We start from the raw sequence: 23,851 nt of genomic DNA on the forward strand, positions 1-23,851 counted from the left end.
AAAAAAATCAAGAATAAGAAATTTTCCAATTGATACTATTAAAATAAGACTGCTTTTCTCATAGGTTGGCAAATGATACAAAGCTTCCCTCTCACACCAGGTTAACTGCATATTCTTATTCTTTTTTTCCAGATGACAACTATTACCATAACAATCACTAGAAATAAATACTTGCTAGTTTCCCAAATAGTGAAAATTAGGTATTCACAAGGATTTAGAATTACTATAATAAAAATCTGAACATAGAAACATAAAACAACTATTTATACAACAATGACATGAACATGAGTTTTATTCACTGAGGACATTTTTTTAATCTATGGCATAAACATTAGTATATATGAACTCTGCTATTCTCAACATTTGCTGACTCAGATTCAGGACACTATATGAAATGATCATGAAATTAAAGTATGTAAACTTATTTATGTACAACACAATTTTTTTTAATGCCAAGGTTAAAAGGGAAAAAGCACCAGAAATATTGAAAAGAACAAAGCAGCAAGGTAGATGTACTGCAAAATTATCATAATTCAGTTTGCCACAGGGAAAATATTTATGATAAAACTGAAAATAAAATAAACATAGGTTATGATACAGCCAAATGATTGTGAAACACATCAAATTGGCTGGCTGTACTTGCGGAGGTCACAGAAAATTATTACTTTAAAATGTTTCTCTATAAATTAGCATAAACACTACGGATTCCAATATGCTACCTAAAATCATGGTATTCCTCCCCAAGGGAGAGTGGTTCCAATCCAAGGCAGCAGAGATAGACGGAAATGGAGTGGCAGTGTTTGACAGACACTAATAAAAAAGACCAGTGACACTGCATAGACTTGCAATATTCTACTTTGCTGGAAGGAGCAGAGCACAGAGGTTAAAAACAAGAGCCATAGAATCAGACCTGTGTTCAAATCCTGACTCCATTGTGACATTTAATCTCTCACAAGCTCAGTTTTGAGTGCTTTGTAGCACGAGGTAAGAGCACCCTCCTCAACGGCCATCCTAAACACAACGTACACCAACTACTCAATCCCGCCCACTACCTGGGGGCAGTCTGTGTCCACTGTATGTCAGGGTTTGGCTCTTTGAGAATTTTTAAATAATGAGCCAATTTAATTGAAAATAGTTGTTTAGGGTACAGCATGTTAAGCCACAGTCTGCAATGTCAGAATCCTGTGCCAGAGTGGCAGTTCAAGCCTGCCGTTCTGTTTCTGATCCAGCTCCTTGCTTATGTACCTGGCAAAGTAGCAGAAGATGGCCCCAAAACGCGGGAGACCTGGATGGAGCTGGGAGCTCCTCGCCTCCACCTGGCCCAGCACTAGCCATTACAGCTATTTTGGTGAGAGAACAATCCTATAGAAGATCCCTCTGCCTCTACTCCTCTGTCACTCTGCCTTTCAAATAAATAAATGTTTAAAGGAAGGAAAGAAAAGGGAAGTAGAGAAAAGGAGTGAACTGGCTATCATAGAGTTACAACGGTTTTATTGCTTAAGGAATTCAAGGTGAAAAAAACACATGAAAGAACAAATACTGAAGTGTGTAAGAAACTTCTATTTTCCATTAGTGATCACTTTGCAGGCTTGCTAGTTTTCTTCTGTAGATTTTACACTTGATCTTAGCCCAAAGGCTGAGAAGCGATTCCTCCGTAGAGTTTAAAGACATTGCCATTTCTGTATCAACAGGCTCCCACTCTTTTTATTCACAACTTAGAAACTGGAAAAGGGTAATAAAAAGACACTAACGACATACTTACCTAAGATTAGGTGTCAGACAGCTATTGTTATATTGGGGATGATTCACTTCTGATAAATGTGCAGGGTGTTTATTAAAACCATAATTGTAGTTTTGTGGATTCCACAGGTAATTTTTAAAAATACACAATTTCTGCCAAATGACTTGAATTCTGTAAGAGGCAGCACCAATCTAATGATATTCCACTCCCTCGCTGGGAGGACAAATAATGTTAAAACTATTTAATTGCAGGTAATCTTAAAAACTCTTAGAAGTTGAACATTTTAAAAATTAAGTATAGAGGGTGGGGGGGGGAGAATCCCAGATTCTATGTAATTACAACACAATGTAATTAATGAATAAATTAAAAAAAAATTAAGTATAGAACCTGATGTGGTAGTCTAGTGGCTAAAGTTCTCACCTTGCACGCCCGGAATCACAAATGGATGGCAGTTCATAGCCCAGCTGCTTCACTTCCCTTCCAGCTCTCTGCTTGTGGCCGGTTATGGATGGCCCAAAGCCATGGGACCCTGTACCCACGTGGGAGACCCAGAAGCTCCTTACTCCTGACTTCAGATCGGCTTAGCTCCCGCCGTTGCGGCCACTTGGGGAGTTACCCAGCGGATGGAAGATCTTTCTCTCTGTCTCTCCTTCAGTCTGTAAAAATCTGACTTTCCAATGAAAATAATACTGAAAAAAGAAAAACATCATTCTGAAATGAATTTTAAAAAAGAAGTATAAAATTATTGCTATGTTGAAGAAAATTTTCTTTTAGACTCAAGGTCATTTTACACTCCAGAATATTTCCCCAAGCAAAATAAATGCATAAGATAAAGTTTTATCGTTTATAACAATGATGTTATAGCAGATTAGTGATTTCAAAGTGCAATGCACCTTGCAACAGACTAGCTATACAAGCTGAAACTCTGAAAGTCAAATAATGGAGCCTGAAAATCTTAATCCAAAAAATTAATAACATAAAGGGCACATTGTTTTGTAAACCTGTTTGATGTGTGTGCACACATACACTGAATTGAAACTTAAAATGTGCACTTCTGTGAAAGGCATCAGCACGCCTAAATTTCGCCTTTTGGAGCCCCCTACAGGTTGTACATGTTAAGATGTTGCATTTAAGCAAGTTTTGACAGGTAGGGGGTTCAAACTAAATTCAGTAATGTGTTTACGCACAAACATATTCTTATCTAAACAAGAAATGTCAGTTTGAGCTGAACATATGGGTAGCTCAATGAGGCAGCCCTGAGGCAAATCATCCTTAGCAAACTTCATTTGGCAACACCAGCATTAGCCCTAATTTAAAATTGGGAGAAATCTGTCAATATCTTACAATGACAGCGATTCAGAGGCAAATGGAGACCAAACGACATCATAACAACTTTAGCTACAAGCACTGTGATATGGCAGGGTACACCACTTCTTGTGGCACTGTCCGGGCTCCTCTGCTTCCGACCCTGAAAACACACCTGCTGCCACCTGGAGAGTGAGTCAGTGGACCTGCCTCTTCTCTCTGTGCCTTTCATATAAATGAATACATTTCAAACTTTAGAAAACTCTTGAACATATAATCTAAGATTTTAATAAACAGAAATATGGCTTGCTTTTAATCATATCCTCTGACAAAGAATTGAGTAAAGAACAGTTTTGCACTACTGAATGATAAGCCATACAACCCAAGGCTAAACATGTCATTTTAATTTAGGAAATGGAACACAGTATCAGAGTAGTAGAACCCTTGGAAGTGGCTAGAAAATTGGAATGATCTAAGTAATACAATTTAGATCCAAAACAAACCAATATGCTACTAGATTAAGCCCTTTTTCCCCTTTACTGCTCTTTCTCAAAAGCAGAGATCACGTAACAAAAATAAACACCAGCATCCCCTAAGGGCGCCACTTCATATCCCAGCTGTTCCATTTGGATCCAGCATCCTGCTGATGTCCTGGAAAAAAAAAGATGGCTCTAGTGTTTGAGCCTGTCACACATGTGGGAGAATTGGATGAAGCTCCTAGCTTCAGATGGATCTCACTTCTGTCACTGTAGCCATTTGGTACAATTGAACAAGCAGACAGATCTCTCTCCCAGTCTATCCTAACTCTGCCTTTCACATAAAAATAAAATCTTTACAATGTCTTCTTAAAATAATAATAAAAAAATAGCAACAGCTATCACCAATTTTAGTGACCTAGCCACAACCACCTAAAAGGGCAAAAAAAAAAAAAAAAAAAAAATTGCTTGCAGAAGCCTAAGAGATGCAAACTACAAATATCTTGCAAACAATCAAACACTAATCTGACCTTAATTTCACCTATATGAAGTCACCCATCTGAGACTGGTTGAGTTAACCCAAAGTCGACTGCAAAACAGGTAGGAAGCCAAATGGCAGATGATCCCGTTGAAAGGTCTTCTGGCAATAATTAAACATATTTGGAAGTGATTTTTTAAGTATATTTGAAAATCAATTATCACCACTTGGAAATGATTCATAAACCATGTGATAATCATTCTAAATCAACATTGGCTGACCCCTCAAATAGTCCTTGAGACTAACAATTAATACGAGAGTTCTGCAAGGTAGAGTTAGTCTATTTAGTCTAAAGCAGTCCTCAGCTATCCAAAACCTTGTTTATATTGGCATATATTTGTTGAACAAGACCTTATATATGCTGAGCTGATGACTCAAAATATATCCTTGGCTTCAGTAAAATTTACATTGAAAGCTTTACATAAAACCATTCATTTCCTATTAATCAGCACTTCATTTTAGTAAAACACTTATCTTGCTGCTCTTAATGCAATATACTGGTTTTCAGAATTATATCTGCCCTCCCCCAAAGTCCCATACCTAGTTTATTATTGATGTACCAATTGAGATCTGTTCAAAACAAAGTCACACACAGCTCGCTATTCACATATTTAAAATGCAAATGCCTCTGTTTGCAAACATTACAATAAACTCTCATTCTTTAGTGTTGTCCTATAAAAGCTAAAACTTAAAAGATGACCTTTCTCACTCCATAACCATTCGAAGGGAGCTTTCAGAATAGCAATTTTTAAAAGGAGAACTCAGGAGCCAAGTGATGTCCTTCCTTCCATTTCCCATCACACCCAGTCCTTACAGCGCACCGTCACTGCCTTCTCCAGTTAGTCCTGTTTTATCACACAGCAGTGATGCATCTTGGAGTCTTCTCTCCCTTCTTATTGACGGCAGGTGTATCAAGGGAACATGGAAATAGTCGCTATCATAAAACTGTTCCTGCTTTGTATCTGGGATACGAAGGTCCATCCATGAACCAAATTCATAAGGCTACAAAGGATTACCCTTAAACAGCTATTTAATATCCTGTTCTTTCATTCTTCATCCTACCCTGTGGAGGCAATTTTGCTACTAAATACTTCACAGCCAGCGACTTCATACTGCCTGACACTCTCTCATATACGTGAACTCAACATAAACACACATACACAGCCACCGCTGACTCAAGAGCAAGCACACTTACATGCACTTTCTTTCCAGAACAAGTCAGAATTACAGCTCTTTTGGTGATTGTTATAGTTTTGGAATGGTTCAGAAATTATCCAAATTTTTTGAAATTTTGTGATAGTTTCATCTTTTTTTTTCCAATTGTGAACCATTCCATATTGCATCTTTATTGCAAAAGTCAACATGCTTCTTAGAAATTCAGATTGTAATCCATAAAACAAACATTACATATATGAATTTAAATGTATAAACAGTTAGAAATTCAACAATATCTCCTATTATACTATTACACAAATTCACAATTTCATAAAAACTATAATACAGGCAAACTATACATCAACAGGAACCTCTATTCCTTTTCACATGATTTTTTTTTTCTTTTGAAATAATGATCCTTCACCTCGGAGCTCTTCACCTTAACAGAAATATTTCCCATTTGATTATCTTAGCTGGTGATAGTATTTTCCCAATGTTACTTGAAGAAACTGACGGCAATTGATTTCCTTGGGAGTATCTTGAGATTAGTCAGTAATCCAGTAAATTGGGCTGATGTGGATAGCCTGGTGGGGTTGCTCATCAGCTACTTAGTAAACATATCATGCATAATAAGAACAGCAGATTCTGCCTTGCATGTTGTATGTTAATCTGTGTAAATGAAGACGTCATTTTTGTGGTTCTTCACTTTTAGGGAAACTTCAACAGTTGCGGATTTGTAAGGCAGAATAAAAAACTCCACAAGGGAGGGTTAAAAAAAAAAAACACACACACAGAACTGTGTATTCAATTGCTTTATGCTTAAGTTACCTAACATAACTAACCCACATTTTTAATTCATTTATGAGTCAAAATGTTTTACAATTACTAGAAATGACACTTTGAAATTACTTCAGTCCTATGTAAGGTTTACTAAAAACAAAATTTAAACAAACGAACCTCAAAGTTCACTGAAAAACTGTCCAACATTTTTCTTTTATCCCCTGCCCCCAAAAACTAAAAACTTAGTTTCTCAACTTTTTCTCTTTACTAAGAGCAGAACAAGATGTCAATTTTGAAGGTAAAAAATCATATGAAAAGGAATCTCATTCTACTGAACTGTCAGTCTACTGAAAATTCTTACAGCTCCATTAATTTATTGTAATTTTCAGTCTCCAAATACAAAAATACAACAATTTTTATTGAAATCTATACGCTGGTAGTTTTAGTACACACACACACACGGAAAAAAAAAAAAAGAAGAAAAAGACCAAAAACAAAACAGAAGCGAAAACCAAATTATTTACAAAATTATACAGTTTAAGAAAAAACTTTGTACAAAAAATATATAAATCCTTTGTTCCCTCTATCACGTTTAAACTGTCAGGACTCAAAATATTCACCACAATGAATCTTCCAAAATATATACGGACTGAGCCACAGACATCCAAAAAATTTCCTTAGAGATGACGGAGGAGTAAGGAGCAAGAGTGCTTATTTCAGAGACCCCTTTCTCACACGTTCCTTCTATGCTTCATAAGCTTATGCCAACTTCAGTGTTACTGGATATGGAACACTAACCTTGAAGGAGGATGCACATGAACTTAAAAGTGATCCTGGCCAGATACATCATTCCAGCAAGTTATGTAGAAAAGATGATTAGAACTTGGGATTTAACTCCTTGTAGTTAGGTAAACTCTAGAGTCCTGATGGTTTTAAGTTTCTTAAAAGTGAACAGTTGGTATTCTGAAAAACAGTCTTTATCTCAGAAAACAAAATTCTTGATAGACTGATCACCAAGAACCCTTTGAAGCCAACAGGAAATCTCAAATTTTCACACCACATGTACATAAGAGCACAGATGTGTATATCCTTGAAAAAGTGATACCCTACGTACAATCATAGCTTTTATTTCCCTAGAATACAGTGTAGTGTTGCTCCTCTGCTTTCCCATCTGACATTCAGAACACAAGGACAGACATTTACACATACATTTTACTTAACAGAGACTCTATACAGTGTACAGTAAAAACGCACACAGAAAAGAAAGCTGTCTACTGAAGGAGTATATGTTCATGGATAGCAACACGCTACAAAAATATGAAAATATAAGACCATCTGATCAAAGTTAGGGTTCCCTTTTATTACTAACATACCCAGCCCCTACCCTATCTCCACCCTCCCTACCCAGTACCCTCACCATCATGGTTTAAATTTTTAAAATTTCAGATATATTTTCCTAACCCTTTTGCATAACTAAATTGAAGACTGAAAAATAGAAAAACTGAAAGGCTGGTGACTCCCCCATTCTTCCATTATTCTGATCAAAACATCACTTATTTATCAAGGCGTTGGTTTAAACCTTTTATTGGGGACTGACTTTTGGTGGCCGAAATGAATCATTTATCTTAATAATGACTACATTAGGCCTATTGATAAACAGGTAAGAGGAATAAAAAGGGGGACAAGAAAGAGGCAATAGGTGAAAGCCGTTTACATTCTAAAAGTATTACGTAAAAAAAAAAAAAAGGAACCAACTGAACCAATGCTAAGTGGCAAAGCAAAGATCAGTAGGAGGATGAGGACAGAAGTTAACGTGAGAATGGAAATAGCACAGAGCTAGCTACCATTACCTTATAGTATTTAATAACAGAGTTTGTTGTGATTTTTTTCACTGAAATAGTATTACTGCACTTAAAAAACCTGAAAAAAATTGAGATTGAATACAAATTGGACTTTTCTACAGTAAAAAATTAAAATAAATTCACTTTTCTTTCAAGACAACTCTTGAAAGCAAAAGAGTATTTTAATTACAAATAGCTCCTACTGTCTGATGACCCATCCATAATAGCTGAAAGTTAGAGATTCCAGGCAATTTTGTCATTTAATGAAATTTTATCAGATTATAATCCAAAATAAAATTTCTGAACACCCTGTCATTTACATCATCATCCAACACCAATAGCAACAAAAGCAGGTGTGGAAAATAAGGCTCTAGATTATCCATGGCATTCCTGTAGAGCTTCACAACTGTGTCAAAGTCACTAGGCCTTTGGTGCTTCAATATCATGTACAGTTATGAGATGTGTTTAGATAGCAAACTTGCTGTCCTGAAACCTACTCTGTTGAAAACAAAACTTAAAAAAAACTTTTTTTGGCTCATTGACTTCTTTAAATAATTTTAAAAAGTTGTTCTTCTAAACAATCCTCCTAAAAATTATACAGCTTGCATCAGATTTCATCTTCGCCACGAACGAGACTCATATTCATCTTCATCTTCATCATCATCATCATGCAAAAACAAATCTGAGGTTTCTGTCTCCTGCGAAAAGAGAGGGGATGATCAGCTACTGAAACACCTCAAGTAAAGTGCTTTCAAGCTCAAGGCAAAACGACTAACATAAAAAAAATTCATTCCACATTTATGAGTGATACATTCAGAGTTTCTTTCAGAATAAAGTAAAACTCCCAAAAGTATTTGGATAGAAAAAAATTCTTTTCTCCTGCCAATTGTTCTAACAGATTTTTAGTTTGGTATCATCAAGAAACTAAATAATGTGAAAGTTTATAAGCAAAATGAAAGAAAAATATCTATTTTCCTGACAAGTTGAGATAATTTTATTCTGAGGACAGCTATGTGGCACACCAGACTAAGCCTCAGGCTGTGGCAACGGCATCCCATGTGGGCTCCGGTTTGAGCCCCAGCTGTTCCACTTCTGATCCAGCTCCCTGCATGCGGCCTGGGAGGGCAGCAGAGGACGGCCCAAGTCCTTGGGACCCTGCATCCCTGTGGGAGACCTGCCCTCCCTTTAGGTCAGTTCAGTTCCAGCCACTGTGGCCATCTCTGGAATTAACCAGTAGATATTCTCTCATTCCCTCTAACTCTTTCAAAAAAAAAAAAAAAATCTTTGAATAATAATAATTTTATTCCACTAACTTAAAAATGAAGAAACTTAGAAAAAAAAAAACCACAAACTCCTGAATCTTCCCTTTTACACCCCTCTGATTATTTATAGTAACTATTAGCATGACAATGACATTCTAGACCTTACATAAAACCTAAACTCTTGATAATGGTTCATAAATACTTGAAAGTCTGTCACCCATGCGGGAGACCTGGACAGAGTTCCTGGCTCCTGGCTCGTAGCCAATTGGAGAGTGAACCACAGGAAAGACTGATGGATAATCTACCTCACCCTGCCACCACCATCACTCTACCTTTCAAAGAAATATACTCTTAAAAGAAAAAAAAAAAAAAAAAAAAAAAAAAAAAAAGTTGAAAATCTTACATCAAGTACAAGTATCTATAAACATTACCAAAATGCAAAGACTTTGCTTGAGTATTTAAGGGTCACAATTCTGCTTTCATTATGTAAAATTATCCATCAGTAAAAAGAGATACTAAACTACAAATCTTGACATAGTTTTTAAACACGAACTTATAATTTCATGTTTCTATCCGCCTGCTGCCTTCCAGGGTGCACATCGGCAGAAGCTGGCATCAGGGCCAGAGCCAGGATTTGAACCACGCAGTCTGATGTGCACTTCCCCAGAAGTCCCTTCAGGGCCACATCAAACATCCGCCTTCCCACGCCCTTCACAGGCCGACTGTTACTTCCGACTGGTGCAAACTCACTGCATGCAGAAAGGAAATCCAACCCTCACTTTCAAATTTACACTATGTCAGGAAAAACATACTGGACTTGACCTAACTCAGCTGCAATTCTTCAGTCATGACATTTACCTCTTCCTTGACTTCTTCTTCCTCAGTCTCGGTGGATATAGACGGTACCTTAGGCTTGTGCCATGATATTTGTAGTCGACGGTCTTTGAATTTTGACCCTTGGTTTGCTGCCTAAAATGTATTAAAGAACATATTAGATTTGTACTCACATGTAAAAATAAATTTTTCAAAGTCTGTGCTACTTAAAAATGTAATTATTTAAAAGAAAATCGGTGAAGGCCAATTTACAAGTAATCTCCAGTGAAAACTATATGCTCTGGTTTGCCTAGATAGTTTAAGGTTTTCATCTATGTTAGCTAAATGTTGCTGTTCATCTTGGTTGGGAAGATAAATTAAGCAGTCATTCCAGAATGTCATGATGAAAACTACAAAATATTTTCCTGATACAATTTTTTTGAAAGGTTTAGCTTTAGGGCCTGGCGTGGTAGCCTAGAGGCTAAAGTCCTCGCCTTGAATGTGCTGGAATCCCATATGGGTGCTGGTTTTAATCCCAGCGGTCCCACTTCTCATCCACCTCTCTGCTTGTGGCCTGGCAAAGCAGTCAAGGATATCCCAAAGCCTTGAGACCGTGCACCCGCGTGGGAGACACAGAGGAGGCTCCTGGCTCCTGGCTTCAGATCAGCTCAGCTTCGACCATTATAGCCACCTGGGGAGTGAATCAGTGGACAGAAGATCCTCTCTATTTCTCCTCCTCTCTGTATATCTGACTTTCCAGTAAAAATAAATCTTGAAAAAAAAAAAAAAAGATTTAGTTTTATTGCAAAGGCAGATTTACAGAGAGAAATAAACAGGGACAAAGATTTTCCATTTGTTGGTTCACTCCCCAACTAGCCACAATGGCTGGAGCCGAGCCAATCTGAAGCCAGGAGCCCAGTGCTTCTTTTGGGTCTCCCACGCCGGTGCAGGGTCCCAAGGCTGTGGGCCATCCTCCACTACTTCCCCAGGCCTTAAGCAGGGAGCTAGTTGGGAAGCAAAGCAGCCAGGACACAAACCAGTGCCCATATAGAATCCTGTTGCGTTCAAGGTGAGGATTTACCCAAAGAGCCATCACACCAGGCCTGATTCAGTTACTGACATCTGGCTTTGAGATCTACAGTCAGAAATACGCCTTGAAATTTTAAAGTGGTGAATGAGTTCACATTTATTCACTGCATTTTTTATAATATCGCTTACCTAAAATAGATCTTTCCACATTGTGAAATGCTACACATTTGTGGGGTGAACATGGAAGATCTCTCTCTCTGTAAATCTGCGTTTCCAATAAAAGTAAATATTTTTCTTTTCTTTTAAGAAGTATTTATTTTTATTGGAATACCAGATTTACAGAGAGAAGGAAAGCTCTTCATTGATGGTTTCATTCCCCAAATGGCCACAACAGCTGGAGCTGAGCCAATCCAAAGCCAGGAGCCAGGAGCTTCTTCCAGGTCTCCTATGCAGGTGCAGGGTACCAAGGATGTGAACCATCTTCAATTACTTTTCCAGGATACAGGTGGGGAGCTGGATGGGAAGTGAAGTAACCAGGATATGAACTGGCGCCCATATGGAATCCAACAGATTCAAGGTAAGGACCTTAGCCATTAGGCCATAGCGCCAGGCACAAAAATTAAATATTTAAAATAATATATGTGTTTAGGAATGGACATTGCAGTACAAGCAGGTTAAGCCATTGCTTGGCATAATAGTATTCCTTATCAGACTACCACTTCAAGTTCTGGCTGCTTCACCTCAGATCTGAGCCAGGGAAGCAACAGAAGCTGGCTCAGATACCTGAGTTCCTGTCATTCATGGGGAAGACCCAGATGGACCTCTTGGCTCCTGGCTCTGATTCTGCCCAGCCTGGGCAGTTGCAAGAACTCGGGAACTGCATCACTGAACAGAGGGTCTTACGCTTCTCTCTCCTCCTCTGTCACTCTACCTTGCAAATAAGGGGAAAAAAGCCACTTAATAGGAACCAGCAGTCAGAAAGAGAAAAACATTTCCAAACTCCCTAGTTAGATCAACATAATTTCAAAAAGCGGCAGATAGTTGGAATTAAGACCAAGAAGGTTGAATTCCAGAAGAAAAACCATTCCTTAGAATTTTTAAAGCTCTTCTTCCACATAACTAAAAAGGAGAAAGAGGGTCACGGCAGTAAAGGAAGTCAGTCACCTGGCACACTGAAATGACCCTTCATTGCTTCTCTCACCAGCTTTAAGTGTGTAACAGTGCTGAAGCTACATTCACTCAAATATGCTGGGGCAATACAGAGCTTGGCTGCTGGTGTGGCTCTGTACCTTATAACCAACTGATCCTGTCTGAGGATTTAGGGTGTGGCTTTCCCCTGCGAACACACAGAATATCACATGAAAGGGAGGCTCCCAGGCATCTCACACTTATTTTAAGATGAAATGAGACTGTATATGAAAATGTTCCTGCACAGTATTTATAAATTAATTAATGAGTGTCTATGAAGAGAACATGCTGTCTGTCTATACAAAATCATAGTTATCTGCTGAGGCAAATTTGTACTTGGCATGTCTGCCTAAAAGTAAATGATCAGCACTGTACAAAGAATGTAACTAAACAAATCTGTTATCCTGATAAAACCTTTGCATTCTACCTTCATCTAGGATTATTTTTACTTATTTAATATCTTGTAAGCATGTAATAATCTTTTTTTAAAAGATTTATTTATTTTTATTACAAAGTCAGATATACAGAGAGGAGGAGAGACAGAGAGGAAGATCTTCCGTCCAATGAGTCACTCCCCAAGTGAGCACAACAGCCGGTGCTGCGCCAATCTGAAGCCAGGAACCAGGAACCTCTTCCAGGTCTCCCATGTGGGTGCAGGGTCCCAAGGCCTTGGGCCATCCTCGACTGCTTTCCCAGGCCACAAGAAGCAGGGAGCTGGATGGGAAGTGGGACTGCCGGGATTAGAACCGGCGCCCATATGGGATCCCAGAGCGTTCAAGGCGAGGACTTTAGCCGCTAGGCCACACCACCGGACCCGCGTGTAATAATCTTAAAAAAAAAAAAAAGGAGCTTTGGGACAATTTGTCACTACAAATGCATTTATGTGAAGTTTTGTGAAGAATTATAAGAACTTACAGCTTCCTGACCTTCTAAAACATTAATAAGGATTTGCTAGTACCCAGGTTTCTGCAACTAAACATTCTAATAGGTGAAATGTTTGCTAATTAGATAAGATTGCACCAGGAATATGCTGAACACAGTGTTCCAAGAGTTAACATTTGCTACTTTAAAAACTTACGGAGAAATGAAGTAGTTCATCTTTTTCCTCTTCAGTGAATCCTCCGACTGTTAGTGCTTTGGGGCGATGATCCACCACCATGTGGTTCAGGGACCCCCTTCCTCTGCCTCCACGGCCTCGGCCTCTTCCTCGGCCTTGGGTGGACATGGGCTTTCCGCGACCCACAGGCAAAATACCTAATCTTGCAGCCTGAATTACAAAGAAGGCGGAATGCGATATCCATCATTAGACTAAGCCTTAGGAAATGGAAAAAACAGTAAAACTGTTTTTTGAAATATTAAGTATGTTGGGTCACTAACTCCTTTTAAGTCTCACCTCAACCTGTAACTGACTGAGCTTTTTCCGTAGTTCTGTTGTGTCTTCTCCTGAGGACAGCCTCTTGTGCAGGTCCAGTTCAGTATCTAATAACTCTTTCTGGGCCTATGGTAAAATTAAGAGCAAAAAACGTGTCTTTAGAAAACTTCCAAGATCTTAACTACAACATAATTATGAGGACACATAGCTCTTTTGGAAAACTGACAGCAAGATGATACAATCAACACAGCCACTTTAAAGTAAGCAAATTCATCAACCATTGTAAACATGTAAAGAATGCAACACTGAAAAATGATTAAGTGATAACACTATATAAGGTAGATCAAAGTCAGAGCGAGGGAAACAGTCACTTCAAAGACAGCTGAGAATAATTTTCACAAAATAAACCATAAAGTAACATTTTACTAAATATTCAAAGGTAACAGTATGCAATCACTTTCAGACTGAAAACCTGTCACTGCAGCCACTCTCCTTTGCAGGAGACCATTTTTTTTTAGCAATTTTTAGGTGATATGCCCTAGAACTCATTTTCCCTCCAATTCTTTCTGTTTTTAAATGTGCACACCCTTTCTTACAATTAGGGAAAAGTAATACTACATTTTTAATCTTAACTAAACACTTTACATTCCTATACTCAGAGAGAACCATAACTGCAAATGTCATATCACACTATACATAACAACTTGCATTATATATATCAAACTTATTCCTAGTTCATAAAAGGGTTAGAAAGCTGTAAATCCACTAGAGTTGTGGTAACAATGGAATCACTGTGTAAAGTAGGTACTCTCTCAGGGTAAGGAAACACACAGAAATTAATAAAAACCAGATTTAAATCAATCTAGAACTTCTGATTACTCTTTCACAGCCATTTTTATCCATATTTAGCCTCTGGATAACTCGGAACTATGAAATGGATGGCTTTACTGCAACAATGTTTCATCGTGAAGCTGTTGTCATAGGAAACGTTTCTTTCCTGTCCATCACTTTAGCAGCTTCATCTTCAGGACAGAAAGCCAAACAGATTCAATTAAAAAGCATAATCTGTGTTCAAATGGTATTATCAGCACTCAGTATGCCACCTAAACAACTACACACCAAAATCATTTAAAAAACAATGTAATGTGTTGTAACTGCTTGCTTGCCTATCATGCCACTAGGCAGTCTGTTACTGAGTTAAACATAGGGGTCAGTGCGGTAGCACAGGCGGTTAAGCCACTTTCTGTGACACAGGCATGCCATGAGAAGCCTAGAATGAGCTTCACGCTCCTGGTTTTGGCCTGACCCAGATTAGTCCTGCAGGCTGCCGGGCCTAACAGATACAAGACCTCTCGCGCTCCCTCTATCTATTATTATTATCTTTCAAACAATAAGTTAAGTCTTTAATTTATTGTAATTTCAATATTTCCAAAGTACCAAGCTCTTGAGATATTTAATGATCCATGTTCAATAAAAATGCAAATACAAACCTCTGTTTTTGTCTTTACTTTAGATGGTGCAGAAACCGCAGAAGATGTCTTTAATTCATCCTTTAATTGTGAGATCTTTTCTCCAAGTTCTTTCAAAGTCTTCATTATATTAGCTCTTTCTTCTGGTTTCATGTTTTTGTTTTTTTCTAACTTAGATATTAGCATCTACCAAAAAAAAAGGTAATACCATCCTTATTAAACATTAATATAATACAAGTAAGGCTTAAAAACTAAACTCATACAGGCATTTTTGTAAAACCAATTGTACACATTAATTCCAGCGTAAAAACAGTGAGGTTTCATCTTACCTTTTGGCATTCTATTTGCTTCTCTAACACTTCTTGCCTCTTTTTCCTCATATCTTGTTGTAGTTTCAATGCTTCCTGCATAAATAGGTAAAGAAGGAATTAATATTCCTAACAAAATCTGCTAATGATAGTTACTACTCTTGACTGGTTTCTTCTTGACCATCTTTAAATTTACCTCCTAATCAAAGAGGAGCTGAAACCAGAGATGAAACCTTTGAATATATTTTCCTTAACATAGCCAATGTAACACAGTTTATAACTACACTTTAAAATATTTACAATATTGGATCCTAATAGCTACATCTATGTGGCTAGCTGATTTCAATGTTTTTATGAAAAACAAAAACAAAACCAAGAGCAGTTTCTACCTGAGTATGTGAAATTCTTCTTTTTGGGACTTAAGAGGGGGATTTGGGAGTAGCTCCCTGTTAGAGGTATCAGACTACCTGGGTTAGAGCTCTCTTTTTGGTCTCGACTTAGCTTTCTAATAATGAATACTTGGTTCAACTAGCTGGGTCCCTGTCCCTGACGTGGAGGACTCGCACTGGGTTCTGAGCCTGGCCTAACCCCAGCTTTGCAGGTACTTCAGTAGACTCTGGAGATGACAGCTTACTCCATCTATCCGTCCCTTCTTGACTGTCAAGTAAATAAAATCAATACATGTTAGGAGGCAGAATTGCGGCACAGTGGGTAAAGCTGCCACCTGCAATACCAGCATCCCTTGGGCCCAGTTCAAGTTCCAGTTGCTTTACTCTGACCCATATCCCTTCTAATGGCCTGGGAAAAGTAGCAGAAGATGATCCAAGTGCTGGGGTCCCTGTCACTCACACGGGGAGATCGGCATGAATTGTCTGGCTCCTTGCTTCAGCCTGGCTCAGCCATGACCATACGGACTATCTGGGGAGTAAACCAATAGATCCAAGATCAAATGATCTCCATCTCTCCCACTCTCTAACTCTTTAAAGTAAGTAAATCTTTTTAGAAAGTAAAAATTGTTAAAAATGTAACCAAAGAAATGATCACAAGTCTCGGGTCATCACCATGGCTCAACTACTCTACGTGCAAGAGCCAGGATGCCAAATGGGCGGCGGTTCATGTCCAAGTGGCCCCGCTTCCCGTCCATCTCCCTGCTTATGGCCTAGGAAACCAGTGGAGGATCACCCAAGTCCTTAGGACCCTGCACCCACGTGGGAGACTCAGATGAGACTCTTAGTTCCCAGATTTGGATCAGCTCAGCTATGGCCATGACGACCATTTGGGGAGTGAATCAGTGGATAGACAATCTTTCTCTGGGTCTCTCCTTCTGTCTGTTATCATGTGTTTCAAATAAAAATAAACAAACACATATAATAGGGTTTTTTCCTCTATCTTAAAATTTATTTCTATTGGAAAGTCAGATATATGAGAGAAAAGACAGGCAGAAAGATCTTCCATCGAATGATTTACTCCCCAACTGGCTAAAACGGCCAGAGCTGAGCCAATCTGAAGCCAGGAGCCAGGAACCTCTCCCAGGCCTCCCACACAGGTGCAAGGTCCCAAGGCGTTCAGCCATCCTGTACTGCTTTCCCAGGCCACAAACAGGGAGCTGGATGGGAACCAGGGCTGCCAGGACACGAACCACTGCCCGTATGGGATCCCAGAGCATGCGAGGTGAGGACTCCAGCTGCTTGCTAGGCTAACATGCCAGGCCCAGTATAACAGTTTTTCAAAAATCATCAAAAATCTTTTTTTTTTGAGACAGTACATATAAATACAAATTTTATTGAAAAAAATTATGGAAGCTTAAATGTAAGATGATAATGAAATTTAGAACTGAATTATATGAATAATTACATGAGTATCACGATTTATGTTCAAGGTTATCTAATTGACAAAACCAAAAAAGAAATTAAAAAAAAAATAAGTATTCCTTGTAATTGACGTAGCCACTGAAAAACAACTGGGAAATGCTTTTGGTTAGTTCACCTTTTTTTCGTCAGGGGCATATTAAAAAGAAGTCAATAAGCCAATTCTGGTGTAGTTATACAATAAGATGTTAACACAATCACTTACAAATTCAAAGTTTCCTTTGCTCTTTACCTGCTTTTTTTTCAACGCTTCTTGAACATCGTGTGATTTAGAACCTGAACAAAGTTTGGAAGGTGTCTTTAAGTTTGAAGAACTATAAAGCGTTTTTGGATGGCCTGGTGTTGAAAATATCTACAAAGAAAACAAACATAATTAGAACTCAGAAATGTTTTGGAGAAATTCCATGTGTTTCTATAATCCTAAGGAGTTAAAAGCAGTTCTTTATAATGAAACTGTTGCTCAAGACTATAAAGAAAAATGTTTCTCTCAGTAATGTTTCATTTCTGAATGCAATTTCCTATCTTTCTTACCTTTAATTTTTAAACTGTGTACTATCATCTATTTGAAAGGCAGAGAGAGACAGAAAGAAACAACGCTATCTCCCCTCTAACAGTTCACTTTCTAAATGCTTGTAAGAGCCAGTAGGGCTCAGCCACACTGGAGCCACAGGCCTGGAACCCCAGTTGTCTCGCTGAGTGGTGACAGGGACCCAAGGACTTGAACTGTCCTCTTCTGCCTCCCAGATGGACAGCAGGAAGCTGGACTGGGAGCACAGCAGCCGGGGTGGAGGACCAGTGCTCTGATAGGAACGCGGGGCTGTAAGCGGAAACTTACTGTGCTGTGCCACGGTCTCTCGGGATTACTTTGTTTTTTAAATAATTACACTCAGCACTTAATGATTCCAAGTCAACTCTCCAAACAATTCATATTTAAAGTCATCACGCTTCTTTCATACTTGCCATAACCACCTCATTTCAGTTAGTACAAATTATCTTATTTCTTCTAAGAAAATACTGACTGACCCAACTTTCTACTTCAACAGTGGTCAAATACACACTTATCCTTCCATTTTAATTGTTTTAATTTAATACATCCTGCTACTCATTTTTTCATACACATAAACATATTCCTCATTCCTTTGTGAACACACATTTGAAATAACCAGTCCCCTACTGAAAGCCATTTGAGCTATGCCCAGTGTTTTCGAGTACAAAGCACCTACAATTACTAGCTTTGTTATATATGTCTTTCCACCTTTTGGCTACTGTACCCTGGCTGGATTCACAGAGGGAAGACTACGAGTTTACAGTGATTGCACATATAATTCCACAAGACAGAGCCACACTTCCTCTTACAGTGGTTGTATCGTTTAGTACTGTCTTGAATAGCAAAATTGCAATCCATCTGGAATTTACTCAGGTTTATGACATAACAAAAAACAAACAAACAAAAAAACTGATTTTATCTGTTCCATATGGCTATCCGGTTACCTTTACAGTATTTCACAGTTGATCTGAGATACTTATAAAGTCGTTATTTGCAACGGAGTTTATTTCTAGCTTTTCTATTCTGCTGCATTAGTCTACCCATGCGCCGACATCAGAGTGCTTCAGTTACAGAGATTTTATAATACTTTCTGGGGCTTTCCTCCACTTCTACTGTCCTTTCTCAGGGTTTTCCTGGCACTCTATTTGCTGTATTGACCATAATAAAAAGTCAACATACAGATACATACAGATACATTCCTAAAAGCAAAAGAAATGACTTAAAACATTTAAGAATTTGGCTTTCATTATGACAGAATTCACTAGGTTTTTAAAGAGTTAAACTTACTAATGACATGTCATAAACTAATTACACACACACACACACACACACACACACACACCAGGCCTAGCACAGTAGCCTAAGTGGCTAAAGTCCTTGCTTTGCATGCACCAGGATGCTATATGGGAGCCGATTTATATCACAGCTACTCCACTTTCCTTCCGGTTCCCTGCTGCTTGTGGCCTGGGAAAGCAGTAGAGGATGGCCCAAAAGCCTTGGGACCCTGCGCCCATGTGGGAGACCTGGAAGAAACTCCTGGCTCCTAATCGGCTCAGCTCTGGCTATTGTAGCCACTTGGGAGTGAACCAGCAGACAGAAGACCATTCTGTCTCTCCTCTCTGTAAATCTTCCTTACCAATAAAAATAAATAAATCATTTAAAAATTTTTAAATATATACCTATTCACATATAGCCAAAATTTTCAAATTTCCACTAAGCTTTGAGCAGAAACATAAATTTGATTAGCAAATGTCTGAGAGAAATTAGGGAAATACATCTGCAACACTCAGTTCAACTTTCATACTACGAATCTGGATAATAATCGATCTTTTAATTTCTTTGTGCCACTGGCCAGCTCTGAACCCCTCTGAGGATCACAGAAACGCATACCTGACAATCCTCTCCTGCACCACCCGACTGATTGAGCAAGTGTGACACATCACTCTGGTTACCACTCGCATGCCCAAGGCGATGCTTAACAGGAACTTTGTTAAGAACGTATGCACCTGGCGTCTGTGGCTTGTTCATCATCTATACATATAAAATTCACACAGGTTAGCCAAAGTTTCAAAACATGTCTAGGAGCAATGCAAATCTAGGACAGTGATTATCCTAGGAAAGAAGACAAGAAAAAGAGACTGGGAGGGAGTTGTAATGATCTATAAGGTTTGATTTTCTAAGTGAAGTGGTGATATGCAAAAAAAAAAAAAAATGCATTAATGCAGATACAAATGTAAAATCTGGTAAGTTTTCAATGTTCCCACTACATGCGATGCCTTGAAGATTGAGACCTTTTCCTGACAGTATTGAACACACCTTACAGTGTGAACTGATGCCCCTGAAAGCATAGCACAACCTTAGGGTGCACTAGTAGACCATGGTCTAATGGACACAGACGAGATTTTACCATCTTGTTCTACACTACTCAACCAATCTCTAGGCAAAGTAGTCACCAGCTTGAAACTGGATGTAGACTAAAGTCAGTGATAGATTAGATGCAAATAAACAGAATGACGAACGAAGCTACAAACACATACTGTTAAGGAATACTTCTAAAAAAATCTGAGTGCATTTATTCTAAGTCTGAGAACTATGTGACGATTAACATTATTGTCATTAGCCAAATGGCTCTAATACGCAGTTGTCTGTTCTTTGTTTCCTTCTTCTTAAGTTTTAAGCACTTTATATCAGGCAGTGTTTTAGACAATAGGGACAGAATGAAAGAAACAGCCAAAATTCCAATGTCCTTGACACCTCCATTCCTGTTTTAAAAGATGCAGGATTTTTCTGTATAGGAGAAAAATAGGACAAACAGATAGATACAGCGAGAGTGATTCCAACAAAATAACACAATTCCACACTGAAAGCCATTCACTGCTTGAATGCACTGCAATCCTTCAGAGGGCGTAAGCATCATTTAATAATCCCTATATGTTTATGGACCCTGCAACTAGAAGCACACTCTGCAGATCTAGTGCTATTGAGGCAGCACAGGGACTGAGACTGAGGTAAGTATGCCAGTATAGAGAACAGCACCTCAGACTTCAGAGAGTCTGTTAGAACACAGATTTCTGGGTATACCCATAGGGATTTTGTACATAAGGTCCAGGAATCTGCATTTCCAATAAAGTTCCAAATCAGATACTGCTGGCCTATGCATCCAATTATGAGTAGATCTGCTATAGAAGTACCAAGCAATGAGGTAGGCATTGTGGTACAGGAGAGTAAGCTGAGAGCCTGGAATGTCTGTGTCCACATCCAAGTGCTGGGTCTTGCCTCTGCTCCCAATCCATTTCCTGTCAGCAGGCATGGGAGACAGCAGATGACAGGGCAGGTATTTTTGGTTCCTGTCACCCACACAGGAGAATAGGATGGAGGCGTTCAATCCTGGCTTTGGACTCCTACTTTCAGAGTGGCACTTGGGGAGTGACCCATCAAAAGAGAGACATTCCTCTCTCCCACCGTGTGTGTGTGTGTCCCTCTCTGTCACTTTGTCTTTCAAATAAATGCTAAAAAAAAAATATATATATATATATATATACATATACATATATATATATATATATATATATATGTATATATATATATATTTATATATATATACACACACTAAACAGGAAAAAAACCCAGAGTCCATGATGGAGAAGCACTGATCTTGAGGGAGACCAAAGGACTCTGAGTCCCCAGGGCCCTGGATTACCTTCTGGATGCCTCCATGTACCGTTGAGGGAGGAGACTGGGTCACCAGCACCTGCTGTGGATGAAGATGCTGAGGCAGGTGATGATGCTGCTGTGAAAGATGACTAAGTGTTTGCTGTTGTTGAAGAAGCAGCTGTGATGAGGATGGTAATGCTGGTTGCTCGTTATTTTCCCTATGCCATAAGACTCGAATGAATCTGTTGTTCAGAACTGCTTCCGTGCTGGAAATAGCTTTCCTGGCCTCCTCATTGGTAAGATATTGGATGAGGGCTGCTTCTGGATCACCTTTAAACGCAACCTGTAAGAAAATAATAAAAACAACATAAATTCCCTATAGCAGAAAACTGTGGTCCACTCCTGCAAACGGGACTATGTGTCCTCAAAATTCATGTGTTGAAGGTCAGAGTCCCAGACATTTCACTTCCAATCCAGCTACCTGCTGATGGCCTGAGGAGGCAACAGGGATGGCTAAAGCCTTGGGTCCCCGCACCCATGTGGTTGACCCAAAAGAAGCTCTTGGTTCAAACCTTCAGACAGCCAACCTTTGAATATTGCAGCCATGCTGAGAGTCAATCATTGGATGGAAGATCTCCCTGTGTGTAATTTTGAAAAAAGAAAAAAACCACAAATCTTTAAAAAAAAAAAAAAAAAAAGATCTCTCAGTTGTTCTGTCTTTCAAATAGTTTTTTTCAAAAATCATCTGTGGGCCCGGCGCGGTAGCCTTGCATACCCAGGATCCCACACGGGCACAGGTTCCTGTCTTGGCTACTCCACTTCCCTTCCAGCTCCCTAATGCTTGTGGCCTGAGAAAGCAGTGGATGATAGCCCAAAGCCTTGGGACCCTGCACCCACATGGGAAACCCAAAAGAAGCTCCTGGCTCCTGGCTTTGGATTGGCTCAGCTCTGGCTATTGCAGTCATATAGGTGGTGAACCAGCAGATGGAAGAGCTTTCTGTCTCTCTGTAAATCTGACTTTCCAATAAAAATAAAAGTAGATCTTTAATAATAAATAAATAGATTTAGATAAAATCATTTGTGAGGGGGGATTGGTGTGATGCTATAGCAGGCTAATCCTCTGTCCTGTGGCACTGGCATCTTACAGGGACGCTGGGTTCATGTCCTGGTGGTTCCCCTTCCCATCCAGCTCCTGCTTATGGCCTGGGAAAGCAGCAGAGGATGGCACAGGTCCTTGAAAGCCTGCACCTGTGTGGGAGACCCAGAGAAAGCCCTGGATCATTATTCCACATCAGCTCAGCTCCAGCCGACATGGCCATTTAGGAGTGAAACAACAGACAAGAGATCTCCCTTCCTCTCTGGGTAACTCTTATCTTTCAAATAAAAAATAAAATCCTAAAAAAAAATTCTGTCATCCTGTGTGTGTGTGTGCGTGTGTGTGTGTGCGTACTGGCATTCAAAACGATGTAGCAGAGATGATCAAAATAACCACTGATTCATGTAAATAAAACTAAGTAAGCTAGTAAAAATTCATGTCAAGACACATAAAACACATGGATTTCTGTCTCTGATGCAGCCATATTTACCTGTATATTAACAATAGTTCCAAACTTGCTGAAATGTTCATTGAGCTTGGTAATGTTGTTCAATTCCTGGGGGATTTTCTTCACTTCTAATTTGGTGTTCGTATATTGGTTCTTTCTTAAGAATCCTTGTTTACTCTGATTGTTATTCCCTTGCCTAAAGGAATATTAACAAATTTTCGTTAATTTTCCCACTTCATGCCTAGCCAAGACATACATAAGGAAACAAGCTTATATTTCTTTAAAGAATGCCTTAGGTAAGCTTTTTAACATTCTTTCAAAACTGCTGAACAATTTTCATGTCATCCTTATTACACGGTAACTGCATATGTAGAGAGAGAGGAGTGGATAATATAAGATTACAAAAAGAGGCTTAATTAATACAGAAAGTCATGTGCCAAAAAAAGTACCACAATCATCAAGATGACTAAAATTTCAAAAAGGCTAAGACATCAACTGCTAATGGTGTGTTTTACAATGTCTATAAAATACAGAACTTTTTTCTTTTCTATTTATTTCCACTGTCTCAGTAATTTTAAATAACTGGCTACATACACAAATTTTATGTGCAAATAAACACCTATTATGAATACTCCATCACCTCTTCAATTTTTAGGACATTCTAAAGATGAGGTCTCCTAAACCCTAACTTTAAGACATACAGCTTGAAAATCACTCTTTGATCACAAATCTTCAAATTTACTAAAGCAGCCAAAAACAATAAAAGTATCAATTAGACATTACAATTTATTCAGTTGTCTTACTTTCCCAGCCATGGTTTCTTTGTGAGAGGGCCTTCTATACCACTTATTGCTCTTTTCCGACTATCTGGTTCAAGAACTACTCTGGTTATGTTGCTATTAATTGAAACAGGAACTGGTGGTTCTGTCTGGATGACTATGTTGGCAGCTGTTGGAAACAA

The 23,851-nt window shown here is 38.8% G+C and overlaps 1 protein-coding gene across 3 annotated transcripts in view; it reads right to left on the bottom strand.

Moving 5' to 3' along the window:
* Positions 1-6,012: 6,012 nt before the first annotated feature.
* RBM27 (RNA binding motif protein 27) overlaps positions 6,013-23,851 on the bottom strand; it is a 70,899-nt gene continuing 53,060 nt past the window's right edge. For 2 of the 3 annotated variants that reach the window (XM_058677709.1, XM_058677708.1), the window contains 11 exons: positions 23,694-23,838; positions 22,933-23,086; positions 21,393-21,689; positions 19,583-19,723; positions 17,378-17,497; positions 15,299-15,373; positions 14,991-15,155; positions 13,522-13,626; positions 13,207-13,395; positions 9,957-10,067; positions 6,013-8,534 (listed from right to left, as the gene is read on the bottom strand). In XM_058677709.1, coding sequence (XP_058533692.1) covers positions 8,451-8,534; positions 9,957-10,067; positions 13,207-13,395; positions 13,522-13,626; positions 14,991-15,155; positions 15,299-15,373; positions 17,378-17,497; positions 19,583-19,723; positions 21,393-21,689; positions 22,933-23,086; positions 23,694-23,838 — 1,586 coding nt within the window. In that variant the 3' untranslated portion in view covers positions 6,013-8,450. The remainder of the gene's footprint in view (positions 8,535-9,956; positions 10,068-13,206; positions 13,396-13,521; positions 13,627-14,990; positions 15,156-15,298; positions 15,374-17,377; positions 17,498-19,582; positions 19,724-21,392; positions 21,690-22,932; positions 23,087-23,693; positions 23,839-23,851) is intronic. The other variant, XM_058677710.1, reaches the window with a different exon arrangement.

The sequence above is a fragment of the Ochotona princeps genome, chromosome 19 (assembly GCF_030435755.1).
Source record: "Ochotona princeps isolate mOchPri1 chromosome 19, mOchPri1.hap1, whole genome shotgun sequence".
Classification (NCBI taxonomy): domain Eukaryota; kingdom Metazoa; phylum Chordata; class Mammalia; order Lagomorpha; family Ochotonidae; genus Ochotona; species Ochotona princeps.